The sequence below is a fragment of the Gouania willdenowi genome, chromosome 1 (genome assembly GCF_900634775.1).
Source record: "Gouania willdenowi chromosome 1, fGouWil2.1, whole genome shotgun sequence".
Lineage (NCBI taxonomy): Eukaryota > Metazoa > Chordata > Actinopteri > Blenniiformes > Gobiesocidae > Gouania > Gouania willdenowi.
In genome coordinates this window covers 44457378-44476911 of record NC_041044.1, presented here as the reverse complement: position 1 = coordinate 44476911, position 19534 = coordinate 44457378, and the positions used below count along the sequence as shown (strand labels likewise).

Sequence of the window (19534 nt, the reverse complement as noted above, 5' to 3'; positions counted from 1 at the left end):
TAAATTATTTTTCCCTGAACAGTTTTTTCTATATTTGCAATTAGCAAAGTGTTGTTTTATTGTTGTTCTAACTTTGGCCAAGTGTCTGGATGAAAGACTTTGAGTGTTTGGATTAAACGTGTGTGTGTGTTTACAGCGTGTAAACACACACACACACACACTCCCAGTAACACAGGAGGAACCTCAGAGGCCATGCTCTGAGTAAATTCCTCTGTGTTCCCGGGGGACTCGATAAGGCTCCACCTCCTCTTCTTCCTCCTCTTCCTCACTGTTCGGTCTGACTGCAGTGGAGGACGGACACACACACACACACTCACACTCACACATTCACACACACTCCTGTCTATCTGTGGCGTGTAATAAGAAACATGTGGCGAGGATGGGACTGGTTAGAATTCTCAATTCCGTTCACACTTTTAAACTGACAGATTACCTTTATATCCCAGCAGATATGTGTCAAAAACAAGTTCATTTATAGCAGAAAACATGAATATTTGTAAAAAAATATTTTTAATGGGATCCACGCTGGAAAACCAATGGTTCCCACACAAAATCAAGAAATCCAAGATGGCCGCCATACGTATTGCAAATTTGGGTATTTTTGACAGTTACATGATCTCAGAGGTGAATTATCGAATTAAACATTTTCAAGGTCAAGGAATTCAATATTATATCTTAGAATACCGTAATTTGACATAGAATATGTTGAATTTAGTCAAACAGATGGTGGCCATGTTGGATCTCGCTCTATATGTGAGATATATTATTTTAAGCCATTTAATCGAAATTCTTGTTCTCAAAACCGACATTTTGCCAGAAAGATCATGTTTCTACATCTAACAGAACTGAAGTTCTATTTCATAATGTTTTGAGATGTCTCACTATGGGATGCACACTGTCTGCAGCCCTTAGAAGCATTATCTCAATCTGCTGGTGAAACGTGTCCATCCTCCGCCTCCTCTTATAGGAGATGGGAGTGTCCCTGGCGGACGTCATTCAAACACCTCTTCTCACTCTAAAGCAAATCTCGCGTCTTTCTACCAGCTCAACTGTCCGCAGACGAATCCTTTTAGCCTCCATCGATAAGATTTGGATGCACTTACTTTTTACTTAATCACACCAGGTCAACAAGCTCTTATTTTGCCTCCGCTTGTCTTTGACGCCTCAGCACGGCTCATGCTCGGGTGTTTACACACCAGTGAACGACCTTGCTCCACACTCGACGCTACACCACGGCTGTCGAGCTCCCGGACGCTGGCACACCAGCTGACGGCTCGGCTCCAACGCTGCCCTCGACGTCCCCCGACATTTCGGCGCACGTTGGCCCACACCTCGGCTAGCACACTAGCTAGCCGCCACGTGGTAGTGCCAAGCTAACCACCTGTTCTCCCTGCCTGCGCCAGCACCAGGAATGGAGGACAAAGCCCCTCACAACCGAGTGCCCGGAGGCTCTGAGGCACGTTTCTGTCACTGTGGCAATAAAATCTCAAGCGAGGACACACACCAGGTCTGCTTGAGCTGCCATGGGCTGGAACATGCCCGGCTGGCTGTCAATGTCCCCGGTTCCTGTCGCACTGTGCAGCATTCACAGTCAAAGGCCTCCGCAGAAGACTAGCACGCCAAGCTTGTCTGTCCGAGCAGGACCCCTATCTACCCCCTCACGGGGTGGCTGGAGAAGAGATGGGGACCCTCATGGATACCAAGGTGGCACACGGCTCCAGCTGGGGCTCCCAGCTCTCAGCTCAGCAGCAGGACTCCAGTGGCCGGTGCTTCATCCCTTGACTGCGCGGCGATGGAGAGCCTGAAACTGCTCGGTGGAACCACTCGTCATCTGCCCCCACGGTTGTCTGCGGTGTACCCCCGGAGATTGAGTTTGCCAACCAAAGCAGACCGTCTGACAGGGCTTACGCAGTGGCCGCTCTCGCTCAGAGAACTGAATGTCTTTTCCATGCTCACAGCCTACTAGGCTGAGCTGTGCGAAGACTTTGAACAGACTTGGGACCTAGCCAAGTGGGAGGAGATGTCAGTCGTTACTGACATGTGTCTCCGTGCCCAGCACTGTGCGGTCCAGGACACTGGGAGAGTGATGGGTAATGAGCTGTTCTAGAAACGAGCGCCGTGGCTCGACCTCGCTAACTGTTCCGATGGGGAAAGAAGCGACATCTTGGACATATACTGTATATAGATCTTTGGCTCCGCCTTAGCCTGCATGCAGCGGCGATGTGATGCCAAAAAGGATGACGAGGCAGCTGTGCATAGCAGCTTTACTAAAAATGTAACCAAAGATAAAGTATTAACAATAGGATAAAGTGTCAAGATGCAAGTCCGAAGTTAAATACAAAAAAGAAGGTGTAAGAGAACGGCGATTGGACTAAACAGACATATATGCAGTAGTGAACAGATGTAAACAGAACTATAGTGCAGTAAATAGGAAATATATATATATATATATACACATCTAGAGCTATGTGCAAGTAGTCAGATAGTAAATAATAAAGTGATAGTGGTACATGGCAGATAATAGAACAGCCTAAATATATACTAGAGCTATATAAACAGATATGAGAACTGATATCAAACAGAATAAAGTGAGAAGACCAATATAAGTAAAATAATAATAAAAAAAACATAAGGGGGTTAGGGTGCACACTGAGGAAAAGAACAAACAAAAAGGAGGTAGATAACATAATTCACAGCTTCAAAAGTCTGGGGTGGGGGGTTGTTTTTGATTGTTTGTAAGAGGGGGGGGCAGCGAAGCCATCGTCCTGAGGGGAGCCAGTCAAACGCTGGGTAAAGAGCGTGTGAGTGGTCCTGTATGAGCCCACCTGCTAACCTGAGTGTCTGCTGCTCGTAGATGGTAGACAGAGTTCTTACAGGTAGTCCGATGGTCTTAGAGCTGACTTTGACCGTGTTCTGTTCTGGAGGCTGGTGGAGTGGAACCAGCAGGTTATGGAGAATGGAATGAAGCTCTCGATGAAGGAGTTGTAGAAAGTTAGGAGGATGTTCTTGCTGACTCCAAAGGAATTGAGCTTCATAAGGAGGATTTTCTGCTGTTGGAGGAGAATCTCAGCAGGCTGTCAAAGATGGAAGCAAATATATATAATAATAATGATAATACATATAAAAGAGCAAAAATATGGCAAGAAAAAGTGATGAAAATAGGTTTGGTGTAGTTGCAAAAAAATGGTAAAAATAAGAAAAAATTTCTAGTTTCTTGAAGGCATCTGGCGACGAACTGGCCCCAAATTGGGTCCTGAGCCCAAGGTTGAGAACCCCTGGTCTACAGGACTTCATATCCCACAATGCAAAGCACTAAACGTTGACAACATTTTACATGTTATTGTATTACTTTGATGTTTTGATCTATGACCAAATCTGGCAACACGTTTCCCCCAGTGTCTTATCTTATTGTTTCCCTTTTTGCTGATTCTCTTCTTCTGGTGCGTCGCGTTGACGCTCACGTCTTATTATCTCAGCAGCAGCTGGAGAAGAACGGATCAGAAACAGCTGGAATTACCTCACAATAACATTTCCCTTCATGCCTGAGCTGAGCTGACGTTTCAATTAGAGAATCAGGTGTGTGTGTGTGTGTGTGTGTGTGCGCGTGTGCGTGTGCGTGTGCGCGTGTGCGTGTGTGTGTGATGTTTACATTCCCTGTGTGAGTCATCTACACCTACTGACCAATCACATTCCAGTGTTTTAAAGCACAGAAACGTCTACAACAGGCGTTATCCTTTTGTGTGTTTTTTGTAATTAAAAAAAAATATTTTTTTTCATTTTTATGATTGTTGGTGTCATTTTTTTGTGTTTTTGTTGTCAATTTGTATTTTTTATGTAATATTTTCTGACTTTTGGCATAATTCTGTGTTTTTATTGTTGTCTTTTTGTCATTATTTAGTATGTACTCCATCTGTATTCCTGAAGGGACACTGTACTGCCTGTTGTGGATGTTTTCTCTGCTTTAAAACACTGTGATGTGATTGGTCAGTAGCTGTAGATGACTCACACATGCAGAACAGCAGCTCTCCAGGACCAGGATTTGCTCTAACAACCTCTGCTAACCTGCAGCTTGTTCCACTAACTCCTGGTTTTCTTCTTTTGTTGCCCTTCATCATCATCATCATCATCATCATCATCATCATCATCAGTCACTAAGAGACGTAAGGCCCACCTGAAGAGGCTGGACCGCCGCTGGACTCTGGGGGGGATCGTGAACCGTCAGCAGAGCCGAGGTGAAAACTACTTTAGTTTGTGTGTTACTGCCGGGAAAACTCATCCTGCTTTTATTTGACTTTATATCAGCGTTTATCACATTTACAATAACAACTATAATCACTATAATCAGAGCATTAACACAGGGAACAACAAAGGAACAACTGGTGTGTGTTTGTGTTTTGTCATTTTTTCTATTTTTTGTTACTTTTGTTCATGTTTAGTGTCGTGTGTGTGTGTGCGTTTATTGTTGTTTTTGTTATTATAATTTTTGTTGTAATTTTTGTGTGTTTTTTGTTTTGTTATCCTTTTATGTATTTTTTCTGTTATTTTATATATTCCTTTGTAATTAAAAAATAAAAAAATTATTTTTGCCATCATTTTTGGTGTTTTTGTTTTGTGCATTCTTTTTTGTATAGTAATTCTTTAGATTTTGGTGTGATTTGTTTTTTTTTAGTTTTGTGTCTTTTTATTCTTTTTTGTATTGTTTTCTGTGATTGTTTCTGATTGTTAGGGTCATTTTGGCCCGATGTTATGATTCTAGATAATTATATCCTGGATTAATCTCCGTTTGCTCCAACTAAGCAAACATTTCCTGTCAGACAGACGCTGTTTTACTATGATTTCAGTCTGGTTAACCGGTGCACTCTAGTGACGGAGGTGGATATTACAGCATCTGACCAATCACACGGAGGAACTGTAGATCGTCACAAATGAGGAATAATTCTTTAAAAATATGAATAATTCAAATCCATAATTCAGACCAAAAACAACTCTTGTTACAGAAAAGGGAGGAATGAGAGAACTCAGACAGGAAGCTGCTGATTCTGTTAATGTGTGCATGCATGAGATTATGATATTAATCCATTGGATGATGAACGTACAGCGCTCTGCAGTTAAACTTTATTACAGCACACACGTGTTTCTATTCAAGTAGACCTATTTATTACACACTGGGATGACTGTAAATCAGTCCATCAGATATAAATCTAAATGAAATGATTAATTTATCATTAATAATCTTCTTTCCTAAACTCAGCTGTCAGATCTGCACCAATCAGGATCTTCTAACAATGAGCAGGTTGTTTTCTAAGAGAACTGGTTGGACAGGAGGCGGGGCTTTAGCACTCGCTAAGATCCAAGCCAGAACAAAACCTACTCTCGACCAGGTTAGCCGTTCAGCCTAAGTTTCCTTGGTGAAAGGACAGCACACACTGATTTAATCCTTGAAGTTTAGCACAATGTGAGGTCATCTGGATTCGTAGCATGTGTGTTTTCTTTTTTGGTTATCCTGTTACTTTGGTGGTTACACAAAGATTGTTGACCATGCATTCTCCACAACTGTGTTGTGTGTGGTTTGTCTGGAATAGCTTATATACATTTGTTTTCTACAACATATCTGCTCAATGTTCAGCTGATGTGGCGGGATCACACTGCTCCTTCAGACACTCTAAACCCAACCTGGCAACGCAGCGTCTGTAGCAGTTTGATTTTGTTATTTTTTTCTCTGCTTTTGTTGCTTTTTTGGAAGTTAAAACCTAAATAGTGATACCTGGGAGGATGACTCAGCTGTGACATTAAAGCTGTTAATTGGCTCCGCCCCCTAGGCAGCCGTGTCATTAATGTGCATTAAACACTTGTGGATAATTAAAGCTCTTTAGCTTCATTAGAATGATCTCCCTCAGCGTTTATGACTTTTACATTTCAGCTGATCATAAAACAACATGTGGTCGAATCCACGTGAGAAACGCTTCACGTTTGTTTTATACAAAAATAACAAAAATCACCTGATTCTTCTCCTGGTAACGAATCCTTTTAGGGGTTCTCAACCTTGGGCGCCAAATGCCTTCAAGATTTATTTGAGACCATTTTTGCTTATTTTTACCTTTTTTTGCAACTACACCAACTTTTCCATATTTTAACCTATTTTCATTGCCTTTTCTTGCCATATTTTTGCTCCTTTTAATACATTTTTGCTACATTATTTCCATTTCTGACACTTCTACATCACATTTTAATGACTTTTCTCCACATTTTTTTCACTTTCAAGACATGTTCAGCACTTATAAGCACATTCACCATTTGTCATGTCCATTATTTGCCAGTTTAAACTAATTGTTCTAATATTTGCACTTTGAACCTTTTTTCCCCACTTTTTTTGTCCGTTTTTATCCACTCTAATTTGCAACTTTAGCCAATTCTGTGGTTTTTAAAATCCCATTTCACCACCTTTTCCACCATTTTTGGTCACTTTTAACCTATTTTATTTCTGATTAAAACAAGGATTTGCATCTTTAAGATACTATATGCCTGGGCAATATAGTGAGATTCAAGACATTTTGAGATATCTATGTTGGTGATATAGAAAATTACAATATTGCCTATATTGATACATATATATATATATATATATATATATATATTTGTATTTTAGAGCTTTTATTTTTTCATAAAATACTCATTTTAGGAGTCGCTGCTTTCACTACTTCTCAGAATAGCATGAGAAGCACAGTTAAGTAAATAAATAAACACATAAATGAACATACTTATTTTTTATGTCCTTGTTACCATATTATTTATATATATATATATATATATATGTAATTGCATTACCACGTGTATTTATTTATTAATTTATGTATTTATTTTTGCAATTATTTATTCATTCAAGTATTGATTTAGTCATTTTCTAATTTATGTCTGCGTGTATTTATATATTTATTTGTAATGATGTATTATTTTCCCCCTGTATCAGAGGAGAAGTATGTGACGGTGCAGCCCTACTGCAGTCAGGGTAAAGACGAGGTGAGCTTTGATAAGGGAGTGACAGTGGAGGTGATCCAGAAGAACCTGGAGGGCTGGTGGTACGTCAGGTGTGTATGATCAACACACGAACACACAAATACATGAACACACGAACACACAAATACATGAACACACGAACACACACGAACACACAAATACATGAACACACAAATACACGAACGAGCACAGACGAACACACATGAACACACACGAACACACAAATACATGAACACACAAATACACGAACGAGCACAGACGAACACACACGAACACACAAATACATGAACACACGAACACACAAATACATGAACACACAAATACACGAACGAGCACAGACGAACACACACGAACACACAAATACATGAACACACAAATACATGAACACACGAACACACAAATACATGAACACACAAATACACGAACGAGCACAGACGAACACACACGAACACACACAAACACACAAATACATGAACACATGAACACACATGAACACACAAATACATGAACACACAAATACACGAACACACACGAACATACAAACACGTGAATAAAAAAAAACTTTGGCATCAGTTCACATGTTTATGCTTTTAAAATCACCTCCACTTTATTTCATTTCATTTAATATATATTTCGTACGGAAAGTATTCAGACCCCTTTAAATGTTTCACTCTTTGTTTCATTGCTAAAATCAAAGTTCATTTTATTTCTCATTAATGTACACTCAGCACACTATCTTGACAGAAAAATACAGAAATGTAGATTTTTTTTGCAAATTTATTAAAAAAGAAATTAGAACATGTTTGATGTCGACATTGCCTGTTAACATGCCGGAAACTAATCATATAAAGAGAGAACAAAAACTTCAGGAAATGCGCTGTACACATTAGGTGTTTTCTAATCTCTAATCCCTGGGCGTGCCCTCTCAGGTATCTGGGTAAGGAGGGCTGGGCTCCGGCTTCGTACCTGAAGAAGCTGAAGGATGAGTTCTCCCCCCGTAAGAAGACCCTCACCGGCCCCGTGGAGATCATCGGCAACATCATGGAGATCAGCAACCTGCTGCAGAAGAAGTCTGTCAGCGAGAAGGACGTGCAGACGGACGGGGAGGGCGGCCCCACGCCGGGGGGCCACGTCTCCAAGAATGAGATCAGCCTCCCCGTGCCCCACAACTCAGAGATCAACGCAGAGACGGGCCGCAGGCTGAGCGCCGGCCGGGACACCAACAGCCCGTGTCTTGGCATCGCCACTGGCTCGGCCAGGGGAGAGGCGGGGCCACCGGCCGTGGCGCGGGTGGCGCCTCACCGGGTGGAGCATGGTGAGTGATGGAGAGGTGACCCACACCATGGAGTTTATGTTATTAAGAGTTATTAAGTTCAGTGCTCTCTCTCTGTGTGTAGGCTTTGATGTGATTGGTAAGACACCGAGGACGGTCACTAACCTCTAACGAGTGTGATCTCACAACATTTACACATCCGTCATATTCACCATCCAACATTCGTCATGTTCTATTACAGCTTCTTTACAAACGTGACACTGGATTTCCACTGGATGCATAACCGTTCAGTAACTGCTACGTAACCGCTCCGTAACTGCTACGTAACCGTTCAGTAACTGCTACGTAACCGTTCAGTAACTGCTACGTAACCGTTCCGTAACTGCTACGTAACCGTTCAGTAACTGCTATGTTACTGTTCAGTAACTGCTACGTAACTGTTCAGTAACTGCTACGTAACTGTTCAGTAACTGCTACGTAACTGTTCTGTAACTGTTCCGTAGCAGCAAACTCCTTGGTTTGTTCTCAGTGGTTGTTCTGCTCATCTTTAAAAGCTTTAACTTTAACATTGCAGCTGTTTTTCAATGTTTTAACCTTTGACCTTTAACCCAGTGCTGATGTGTCTTTTAACCTGACTTGGACTAACATCTTTACGTGTGATATTAATACTGTTTGTAATCTAAGTTAAAACAAGCGAGTGGTGAGAGATCAGACAGCTTGGAAAACGCAGCTGAAATGTTCATTATGAGACTGGCCAGCAGAGGGAGCCACGTTATTGTGATTCAACACATTTAGTCATTTTCATCAAAGCTTTAGAGTCTCTTTATTGAACGTTTTTGAACGTTATTGAATTTTATGATTGAATGTTATTTAACATAATTGAATGTTATAGAATTGTATTATTGAACATTATTGAACGTTATTGAACATTAATGAACGTTATTGAATATTAATGAACGTTATTGAATATTAATGAATGTTAATGAACATGATTGAACATTATTACATATATTTGAACATTATTGAACATTATTAAACGTTGTTAAACATTGTTAAACAATATTGAATGCTATTAAACATTATTGAACATTATTAAACGTTATTGAACCTTATTGAACGTTATTAAATGTATTTGAACGTTATTGAATGTCATTCAAACTTATTGAGTATTATTGAACGTTATTGGGCATTATTGAACGTTATTGAATAATATAAAAGTAAGAACAAGCTAACACTATCCTTTTCATCAGGGTCTCCAAACCTGAGGCAGAAACCTCCTCCACGCAGAGACGCTAACCTGGTAAGACTGGTAAGACCACTGCTGTTATGGTTGGATTAGTCAACATTATTTAACAGTGCTCATTATCACAACACGTGATGTTTGACATTATTATTTTATTAAAAGTAGCATTAGTTACCATAAACACTCTGGAGTCTTTTCCCATCTTGATTTAACAGTTTTCTCTAATGGTGTTCTAGTCCAACTGGTGTCTGTTACAACTGGTGACCTCACCGTCGTACATTAAAACGTCTGTTTAACATTAATACTGATTATAGGAAACAAAAACAAGTATCAAGTCTTTAAAGTGAGCCTATAAACATTTGACAGGTCATCATTCATAATGACAACCAGTTAAAGTAATACACCAACACGTAAACATTAATATTATAATGAAATGTGTTGCATTGTTGCTGCTGCAGAAACATAAAATTACTTGAGACTAAAACAAAAAAGATGAATTGAGATTAAAGATTAAAAAAAAAAAAAAATATTACTTTAAATTTTAAAACAGAAGAAAGAAAATGTGATTTCTGATGTGTCGTCATTATCCTGAGTCAGTCTGACAGTCTTACTCAATTCAAACCTGATGACCTCTGCTCTATTCTCCACTGCAGGGTTTCCACTTACCCAAACCACCAGCGCCCCCTGCTGTGGAAGCAGAGTACTACACCATTGCAGATTTCCAGTCCTCCATCTCTGACGGCATCAGTTTCAGAGGAGGACAAAAGGCTGATGTAAGTGTGTGTGTGTATGTATTACAGTTAATACACTCAGCAACAAAAATACACAAAAAACTACAGATATTCACAAAATAAAAAAACAACAAAAACACAAAAGGAGAAAAAATATACAAAAGGGCGACAAAAGTTTACAAAATACAATAAAACAAAATAGACAACCTATAACTAAAATACACAAAACACACAAAAGGAGAGAGAAAAGACACGAAATAGCAAGAAAAGTTCACAAAATGACACCAATAATACACACAAAACAACATTAAAAGCTTTGTTGCGTAAAATTTTGTTTGCATAAAATGTCTCAAAAAACACAAAATTACACAAAATAACAAAATATATAAAAATGTCTCCAAAAACCCAAAATGACAAAAAATTGGCAACAAAATGACACTAATGACACACAAAACAATGAAATACACAACCTACAACTAAAATACACAAAATGACACAATTTACACAAAATCAACATAAATGTCGCTTCATCTTGAAATACGAAGAAAAACAAAGCAAAAATAGAGAAGTCGATCATGAGAAATAAAATAAGAATACAAATATATAATAATCTCCTGTCACTGATATCCTCCCAAAAAAAGTTTCGTTTCATCATATATTTTTTTTTTTTGCACAAAGCGTCTCAAAAAAACCCATATAAAATCATAAATAAATAAAGTTAAATAATTAACTTTTAATGTTTTATAAAACAGCAGATACAAAATAATTTAGCGCTCTATTCTATTCTTTTTTTTGTTATGCGCCTGCAGTTACGCGCTTCTTTCCTACGCATATTCTCCCGTCCAGGCTGCTGACACGCCCACTGCGCGTAAGGTAGACCAAAAGTCTGTGAATGAAGGCGGGCCGAAGGAAAGGTGATGTCATTTTTTGGGGCTGTCTAGAAATCCTGGAACTTGGAGTTTTCCCAACGCTTGTAAATGTCATTGAAATCCGTGAAAATAATAAAGTTCACTTTTAATTTGACACGCCTTCATTAATAAACAATATAACTGGTTAATTTTGATCATCATCATCGTCAATCGTAATAATAATAATGCATCAATTTTATATAGTGCTTTTTTGGACACCCAAAGTCACTTTACAGAATTAAGGGATTATTCTTTCATTCCACACTTAGTGGTGTGACTTCACGTTGGACATAGTATGAAAATAGTTGAATCACTGTGACCAACGTGGACAGAAGTCTGCGTCTGTCAGAGTTTTAATTAATCACACAGCAGCAGCTGAGTGATCAGAGCTGCTGCTGCCTGACGCACGAGTCTGTGTGGCTTCAAATGTAACTATGTCCATATTTCTTGTGCAATATAATGTTTCACCTTATGGGGGCACTGTACTTATTCCAGGGTTAGAAGAGCGTAAGAGGAAAAGGACAATGCACACCGGAAAATGCACGTAAAGCTAGATTTGAATGGAACTCCCACATTTCAGGGAGGCTCCACCCACAGTGCGTAACTTAATGAAGGCGTGCAGCGACTGACTTAAGTACAGGAGGAAAATAGGGTGCAGCCAAAAACAGCGCTGTTGTACAGCTTTTTGGACTTAGGCACATGGGAGAATAGAGCCCTTAGAGTCTCGACTGAAATGAAAGCTATACGTGAGCTTCTGTATTCTTTGCAAACTGTAACTGTTCTCTGTGTTGCAGGTAATTGAGAAGAACCCTGGAGGCTGGTGGTACGTGCAGATTGGAGACATGGAGGGCTGGGCTCCCTGCTCCTACATTGACAAACGCAAAAAGCCCAACCTTAACCGCCGATCCAGCACCCTGACACGCCCAAAGGTCCCGCCTCCAGCCCCACCTGTCAAAAAGCAGGACTCTGAAGAGACGCCCCCTCCTACGAGCACCGCCTCCAAACCCACAGAGCCGCCGCCCAGCAGACCCGTATTTGAGGAACCGGAGTATGACGTTCCCGCAGTCGGCTGCGAAGGAGAGTCCGACACGGATTCCTTGAAGAACGTTGACGACAAATATCGCAACTCACCTCCTTCTTCTAAGGCATCGCCACCTGTGTGCAAGGCATCTCCCGTGTTTGCTCATCGTAGAACCTCCTACAGGTCTGTGGAGGATGTCCACAAAGAGGAAAGCATCTACGAGAACGACGGCTTCAGGCCCAAAGGTCAAAGCACTTTGGCCAAAGGTTCCAGTGAGCCCAGTTCTCCAAGGAGCTACCACTCCTCCACGGTCCCACGGAAACCATCCGGATCCTCGCCTTTTTCAGGTCGGCCCATGAAGGCCGTCACCCCTGAGATGAACCGCAGGAGCCAGACGCTGGGCAGACACGTGGGAGTCAGCCTCCGGTCGCAGGAGAACGCTCCTCACTCCTCTTTAGACGAGCTGCGTCGAGGATCCGTCAACGTCCAAGCCTTCAACCGGGATGTAGAGCAGAGGATCGGTCAGAGTCCGTCCACAAGGCCCAAGCCGTCCGTCCGACCCAAACCTCTCCTGACTAAATCTGAGCCTCAGAGCCCAGAGAGGATGGACGTTGGCTCCCTGAGGAGACAGCTGAGACCCACAAGCCAGTACCGGGCCAGCCTTAAACCGTCTCGTGGAGATGACTCCGAAACCGCCTCAGTCGTCTCCTCGGAGGACTCCATGTGTACCCGCAGTACGTCAGACCTCTCCTCGGTTTACTCCAAAGGAAGCTGTGGGGACTCTGACGTGGAAGGTCCCACACTCTACCGCTCTCTGGACACCTACAAGAAAGTCCAGGACTCAGAGATCAGCTTTCCTGCTGGGGCGGAGGTAGAGATTTTGGAGAAACAGGAGAGCGGGTGGTGGTACATTCGAATGGGCTCGGAGGAGGGCTGGGCTCCCTCCTACTACCTGGAGCCGGTCCGACAGGTTGCAAAGATCAATGTTCTGGAATCGGACGGACAGGCCAGGGTTAAGAGTAAGTCCAACAGCCTGGAGAAGAACGAGCAGCGTGTTCTGACTCTAAATAACATCAACATTCAGGGTCTGAGAAGGAACACTCCGCCCATCCCGTCCAAGCCTCCCGGCGGCTTCTCCAAACCGTCCGCGATTGTCAACGGCGGAGTGCGGATGAGGAACGGCGTGCGCCAAGTGGCGGTCCGGCCCCAGTCCGTGTTCGTCACCACATCCCAGCCGGCCAAGGACATGCACTACATGACGGGGTCGTTGAGGAGAAACGAGTCGCTGGGCCGGAGCGATCACTACGGTTCTGGTTCTGCCACGCTCGGCGTTCGACGAAACGCCTCATTCAGTACCGTGCGGCCACATGTGGTCGTGGAAAGTCAGACGAGACCCGCCGAGCGATCCAGCCTGGGTTCAACAGGCGCCGCCTTCAGCACGGGCAACGTCCAGGACACCCTGAGAGCCGGTCAGCGCAACGGCATTCCCGTCTCCGCCGTGCGACCCAAGCCTATTGAGAAGAGCCAACTGATCCACAACAACCTCGGCAGGGACGTGTACGTGTCCATCGCTGACTACCGCGGGGACGAGGAGACCATGGGCTTCACGGAGGGAACGTATCTGGAGGTGCTGGAGAGGAACCCCAACGGGTGGTGGTACTGCCAGGTTCAGGACAGCCTGAGGCCGAGGAAAGGCTGGGTCCCCTCCAACTACTTGGAGCGGAAAAAATGAACCCGATGCGTCGCCCTTTTTCCACGCCTTCAAAAGACTTGGATGACTTCCCTTCTTCAGAATGTTCCCGTCAATCTCCAGCAAGCAATATGTTCCTGAACCTGTACTTTAATGGATAAACTGTGGATAAACGCCCACTACGTGATGATATGGTGTGATTGGCGTGAACGAATGGGAGCGGCGACCTCTGAAAGAGGCTTGTTCTGTGGACGTGAAACAAGGCGTCGGCTGCGCTCGGAGCCGCCCATCACCGACTGTGAGGGCCGATAAGTGCCTTTTATCACTCGATCGGAGGTCCTACGTGATAAAACCAACCAAATCTCTTCTTCAGAGTGCCATAGTTTGACGAACACCGCCCACACCGTTCCCACCGCTGCCAATTTGGAGCTCCAATGCTGAGGGCCAATCAGGGGCCAGTATTGATCCTGAGTCCTCACGTGTCTGATTAAAAAAAAAAAAAAAAAAAAAAAAAAAAAAAAAATTGAACCTTTTTAATTAATTTACTTCAACCATTATGTCTCAGTGCTTTACGTAGAGAATGATTTCTGCTTTCTTCAGGCATTCGCCGTCGACTGGAAGTTTAACTTCTCTAACCAAGGGGAAATCTTTATTCTTGCAGGATTAAGATAAATTTGTCTTCTTTTTGAATATGTGAAGGTTTTATTTTTTTTTTTAAAGGACATTTACTTTGATATTCTGACACAATTTGACTGTCAGCTGTCAGTCTTCCTCAGAGGTGTCTGCTTAATCACTTTGATGTGTCCTTTGAGGAGTTCTTTCTGAGTGTGGCCAACTTAACAGTTCTGGCAGACTGGCTACACCGCCCTATTGCCTGATGAAAACGAGTCCCAGGTGTGGGACATTTTCACTCTGAGGAAGACTGACAGTTGGCAGGCAAAACATGTCCGGAGATCAAAATAAATTTCTGGAAAGAATTTGTCTGAATAAATGAAACCTTAACATATTATAGGATTATGTTCACGTTTTCAGGGTCAGATTTCAGCTTTTGGGAAAGGTAAATGTATTTAAAAGATTAAAAAAAAACCTGTTCAACTTGAAGGAAATATAGCTCCAAACATGTGACCAAAGTTGTAAAAACTCCTCCCTTTTTACTTCTAGGACTGTTGTTTAGTCGAAAGTTGCTGCAAACCTCTCCAAGGATGTCGATGGGGAGCATTGTTGATTCCAAACAAGTCTCACAATTCTACGTACTGCAGCTTTAACTGTGAACAATGGCCGGCTGTATCAACACCTTGTGGTTAGACTGGAGCCACACCCACAGACTCTTAGAAAACGAGGCCTTTTAAAACTACTTTATTAATGCTTTTCACTCACAATTCCTCATGTTTTGGTAGTTACACAATATAAGTAAAAAAAAGTATATTCATCCCTATTACGGAACTTTTACCAGCTTTGGTCACATGTTTGTAGCTTCTAAAAATCTCTGTTCACTGAGTTGATGTAATGGTGCAACAATCAAATGTGGAGCATTTCCACTGAATGTGTAATTAGGTGAAAGGTTCCCCCTACACTACACGCTGGTGTTGAAGATGATTGAAAGACATTTTCTAACTAACTTTTGCACGCTGCTCTCTGTCTGTTTCTTTGTGATCGCACAGCGACAATAACGAGGAAAGGAAGTGTTGGTGTTTGGTGTAAAGAGGCAGTGGATTCTCATCATGGTGTTAATCCCACACTGTTGGTAGATTTAAAGGAACAGAGACCTCTTGTGGAGGTTCTCGGTACTACAGCCTGATACCTCAGTGCACCAGAGAGTCTCACCAAACAAACCCAATGATTGTGTGTTGGTGGAAATGGTGAGTGCAGCTAAAATAAGATTAATAACATGTCTTTGTTTTCCCTGCACTTTCATCCAATCACAGGCCTTACCTTCTTCTTTATTGTGCATTCATTACATAATGCCTGATCCAAGCCTATTTATTCAAAGTTCATTTAACTTTGCACATTCTTTTTATTATTCTATGAAAGCAAGTTTTAGACGAAGGCGTTATGTAAATGTGCTGACTCACTCTCTCTAACATGTTTATTGGTGATGGTTATTCCTGGTTATGGCTTTTTTTGATTGAGCTGAATGCCTTTAAACGATAAAATGTAAACAAACCCACAGGAGAAAGATGTGCAATAGACAAACAGGAGCAGGAGGAGGAGCTTAGCTCAGCTCAGTGGTCCACTGTGTGTGTGTGTGTGTGTGTGTGTGTGTGTGTGTGTGTGTGTGTGTGTGTGTGTGTGTGTGTGTGTGTGTGTGTGTGTGTGTGTGTGTGTGTGTGTGTGTGTGTGTGTGTGTGTGTGTGTGTGTGTGTGTGTGTGTGTCAGTCACGCTTGTGCCTGAATGGAGTTTGTTTTTTTGTCACTTTCTGAAATGTTTTATGGACATTTCAGTCCATTACAGTCAAACTAAAAGCCTTTTCCACCTCATAGCCCAACAAATATGTAGCAATATTGGGCTAAGATGTTCACTTCTGAAAGAAAGTGTGAAAATTTGTACTTGGGTTTTTTTTTTGTTTTTTTAGTATGCTGAATCAATTTTTATTGGGATTCAAATCAATAAATCCAAGTTGGCCGTTATCCGTATTGCCAATTTTAAGATATATTATTGAATTCCTTGACCCTGAAAACCTATAATTTGCCACTGAGATCATGTTTCTGTCAAATAGAATCATAATAATAATAATAATAATAATATCTCACATATATAGTGAGATCAAATATGGCCACCATCTGTTTGATGTATGTATTCTACGATATATTATTGAATGAACACATTTTCATGTTTTCTTCCAGAAGTGAACATCTTTTTGACATGTGCCGAGCTATCAGTCCTATTAACGGACATGTCATTGGTCAACATCAGAATATTTTTTTGAATGACACAATTTAATTCGTTTACACTTTTTCCCGTCATCATTTTGATAGAAATGAGTCTAAAACACGATTTTTTTCTCAGAGGTTTGACAGGAGTGTGGTTTCCCTCACACCAGATCCTCCAAAAATGAGCCCAAAGAATAGTTATTTCCTCTTAAAACAGAGTTTGCATGTTCTCTTTATTCTCTCTGCATTTCAACTCAAGGCGCTCAGAGCACAATTAACTACAGGGAAACCTAATGGATGTCTCAGCTGGGAAAAAACTAAAATGATGTGTGAAGGTTTTAAAGGATACCTGTAGTGGAAATGTGTTACTAATAAACAAAATATGTACACCATTTTATTTAAAAAAAAAAAAAAAGACCAATAAAAGGACTTTTTAGAATGATTTTATACTTTGGGACAGTGTTTCTCAAATGGGGGTATGTGTACCCCGAGGGGTATGTGATGGCACTAAAGGGGGTACTTGAGAGACAGAGAGGGAAATCAACAAATGATTAAAAATGATTATCATACTAGATATTACCAGCAACTCACTAAATGACAACAAAAACACACAAAATAAGATAAAAATGTACTGAATAATAAAAAGAACAAACAACCAAATGACACCAAAAACACACACTTAGAGAGAAAAATACTTACTATTACCAGCAACACACAAAACAACAATAAAAACACACTAAATGAGAGCAAAACACACAATATCACTACAAAATACATAAAAATAACAGGGAAACATACAAAATGACAAACAACCAAATGACACCAAAAACACACACTTGGAGAGAAAATAGAGAAAAATAAACTAAATAAAAGAACGAACAACAAAATGAAACCAAAAATACACAAAATGATGATAGAAATTATTTGATTATAGGATGATGACCGTAATTTATGAAAACTATAGAAATAAATCTATTCAGGAGATACTAAATACTGTTTTTTTCACTTATTTACAAAATGAGATTCTTTAGAATGTGTGATATCATTCATTCCATCATTATGATCTATAGATGTTTTTACGTATTATTCTTTAAGGAATTAAAAGTAAGACAAAGAAAGGGGTACGAGAGCCCAAAAAGTTTGAGAACCACTGCCCTTGGGCAATACTCTCCAGCTGAAGCCCCCGACATGACACAAGCCTCTGACATGACGGACGTAGTATTTATGAAGCAGGCCAGAAGTTACATTTTTTCCGGAAAAAACGATACTTCCAATTTTGATGAATCGTACAGTAAAACTGACAAGAGTAGTCTATGTATAGAGATGGATATTATAGCCTACACGTTTTCCTTTTATTACATTATATAGATGTAACTTGAAAAAGTGTTTTCATAAGTTCAGGTTTAGCCTACTTTGGGTTAGAGTTATGCACATATTTTGTTTATTGGTAATACTTTAAATACATTTTATGTTATATATATATAAGTTCACTACAGGTACTACTTTATTCACGTGGACCAGGTGCATCAAACTAATCCCACAGAATTCCCAAAAATGGAATTGCATTTTAAGGAGTTTTGAAATAAATCAAGGATATAGAAAGTGACGTATAGAATAGAATAGAATAGATTATTGGTAGATGGAAGTGTGACTCAGGCTCGAGTAGGAAAAGAAGTTAAAAGAAGGTTGACTATTGTCAGTTTGTGGGAAGAAATGTTTCATTAAATCATTTCGTTACAGGGGGTGGAGTTTAGAAAAGCTGACTCGGCATGTACTGTATGACGCACACACACACTGTGTGAGGAACTGAGAGAACATGCAAACTCGACGCTTGTATTTTTACTGTTGAAACAGAAACACGTCCAGACGAAGAAGTTTATAAAACAGAAATATTAGAAATCCTGCAGTTGTTGCACAGTGAACACATCAGCTACAAAATGAGTCTCCACTAGTTCCCAACTTGTGGTTCTCGGAGCCGTTTTTAGCTTTAAGCATTTTATTTTGCCACAATAGAGAAAAATATTTATTCTGAAATGGAAATTTCAAGAAAGTAAGAATATTTTTAACAATTTGAGCCCATTTTTGTTAATTTTTACCCTTTTTCTGCAACTACACCAAACTTTCTACCTTAACCTATTTTCATCACTTTTTCTTGCCATATTTTTGCTCTTTTTAATATTACTCCAATTTCTGACATTTCTCTATCATATTTCAATGACTTTTCTGCACATTTTTCCACTTTCTAGACATTCTCAGCACCTATAAACCATTTCCACCACTTTTACACCTAATGTCACCCATTATTGTTACTTTTAACTTCTTTTCACCATATTTCATGCTCATTTTTGGCCAATTTAATCACATAAATGCCAGTTTAAAGTAATTGTTCCAATATTAACACTTTGGACCCTTTTTACCACTTTGCAACTTTTAACCAATTTGTGTGGCTTTTAAAATCCCATTTCACCACCTTTTCCTCCATTTTTGGTCACTTTGAACCCATTTCATTTCTGATTAAAATAAGGATTTACATCTTTAAAATGAATGTAAACTAAGGCCCAAAGTATAATAAACTTCCTGAATAACAGTGGATATTATTCAGATATTTTTCTATAACTTTTATTTTGGTGGTCGCGGGCTGTTTGAGAACCACTGGTGTATTGAAGGATTTGCCTTTTTGATAATACATGTTTTTGATTTATTTTCCCACGGCCATCCGGACGGTTTCACCATGTTTGGCTTGATTTCCTTTGAGCCTCCATGTTGTCTTTTTAAAAACAACA

General features: G+C 40.6%; 1 protein-coding gene across 11 annotated transcripts in view; it reads left to right on the top strand.

The window, feature by feature from the left end:
• The window catches only part of sh3pxd2aa (SH3 and PX domains 2Aa), a 70924-nt gene that overhangs the window by 40194 nt on the left and 11196 nt on the right, over positions 1-19534 (top strand). For 7 of the 11 annotated variants that reach the window (XM_028449730.1, XM_028449721.1, XM_028449713.1 and 4 more), the window contains 7 exons: positions 4149-4232; positions 6968-7085; positions 7944-8329; positions 8412-8426; positions 9538-9596; positions 10184-10303; positions 11964-15739. In XM_028449730.1, the coding sequence (XP_028305531.1) occupies positions 4149-4232; positions 6968-7085; positions 7944-8329; positions 8412-8426; positions 9538-9596; positions 10184-10303; positions 11964-13922 (2741 nt within the window). In that variant the 3' untranslated portion in view covers positions 13923-15739. Of the gene's footprint in view, positions 1-4148; positions 4233-6967; positions 7086-7943; positions 8330-8411; positions 8427-9537; positions 9597-10183; positions 10304-11963; positions 16197-19534 lie in introns of those variants that run through there. The other 4 variants (XM_028449747.1, XM_028449738.1, XM_028449755.1 and 1 more) reach the window with 4 other exon arrangements.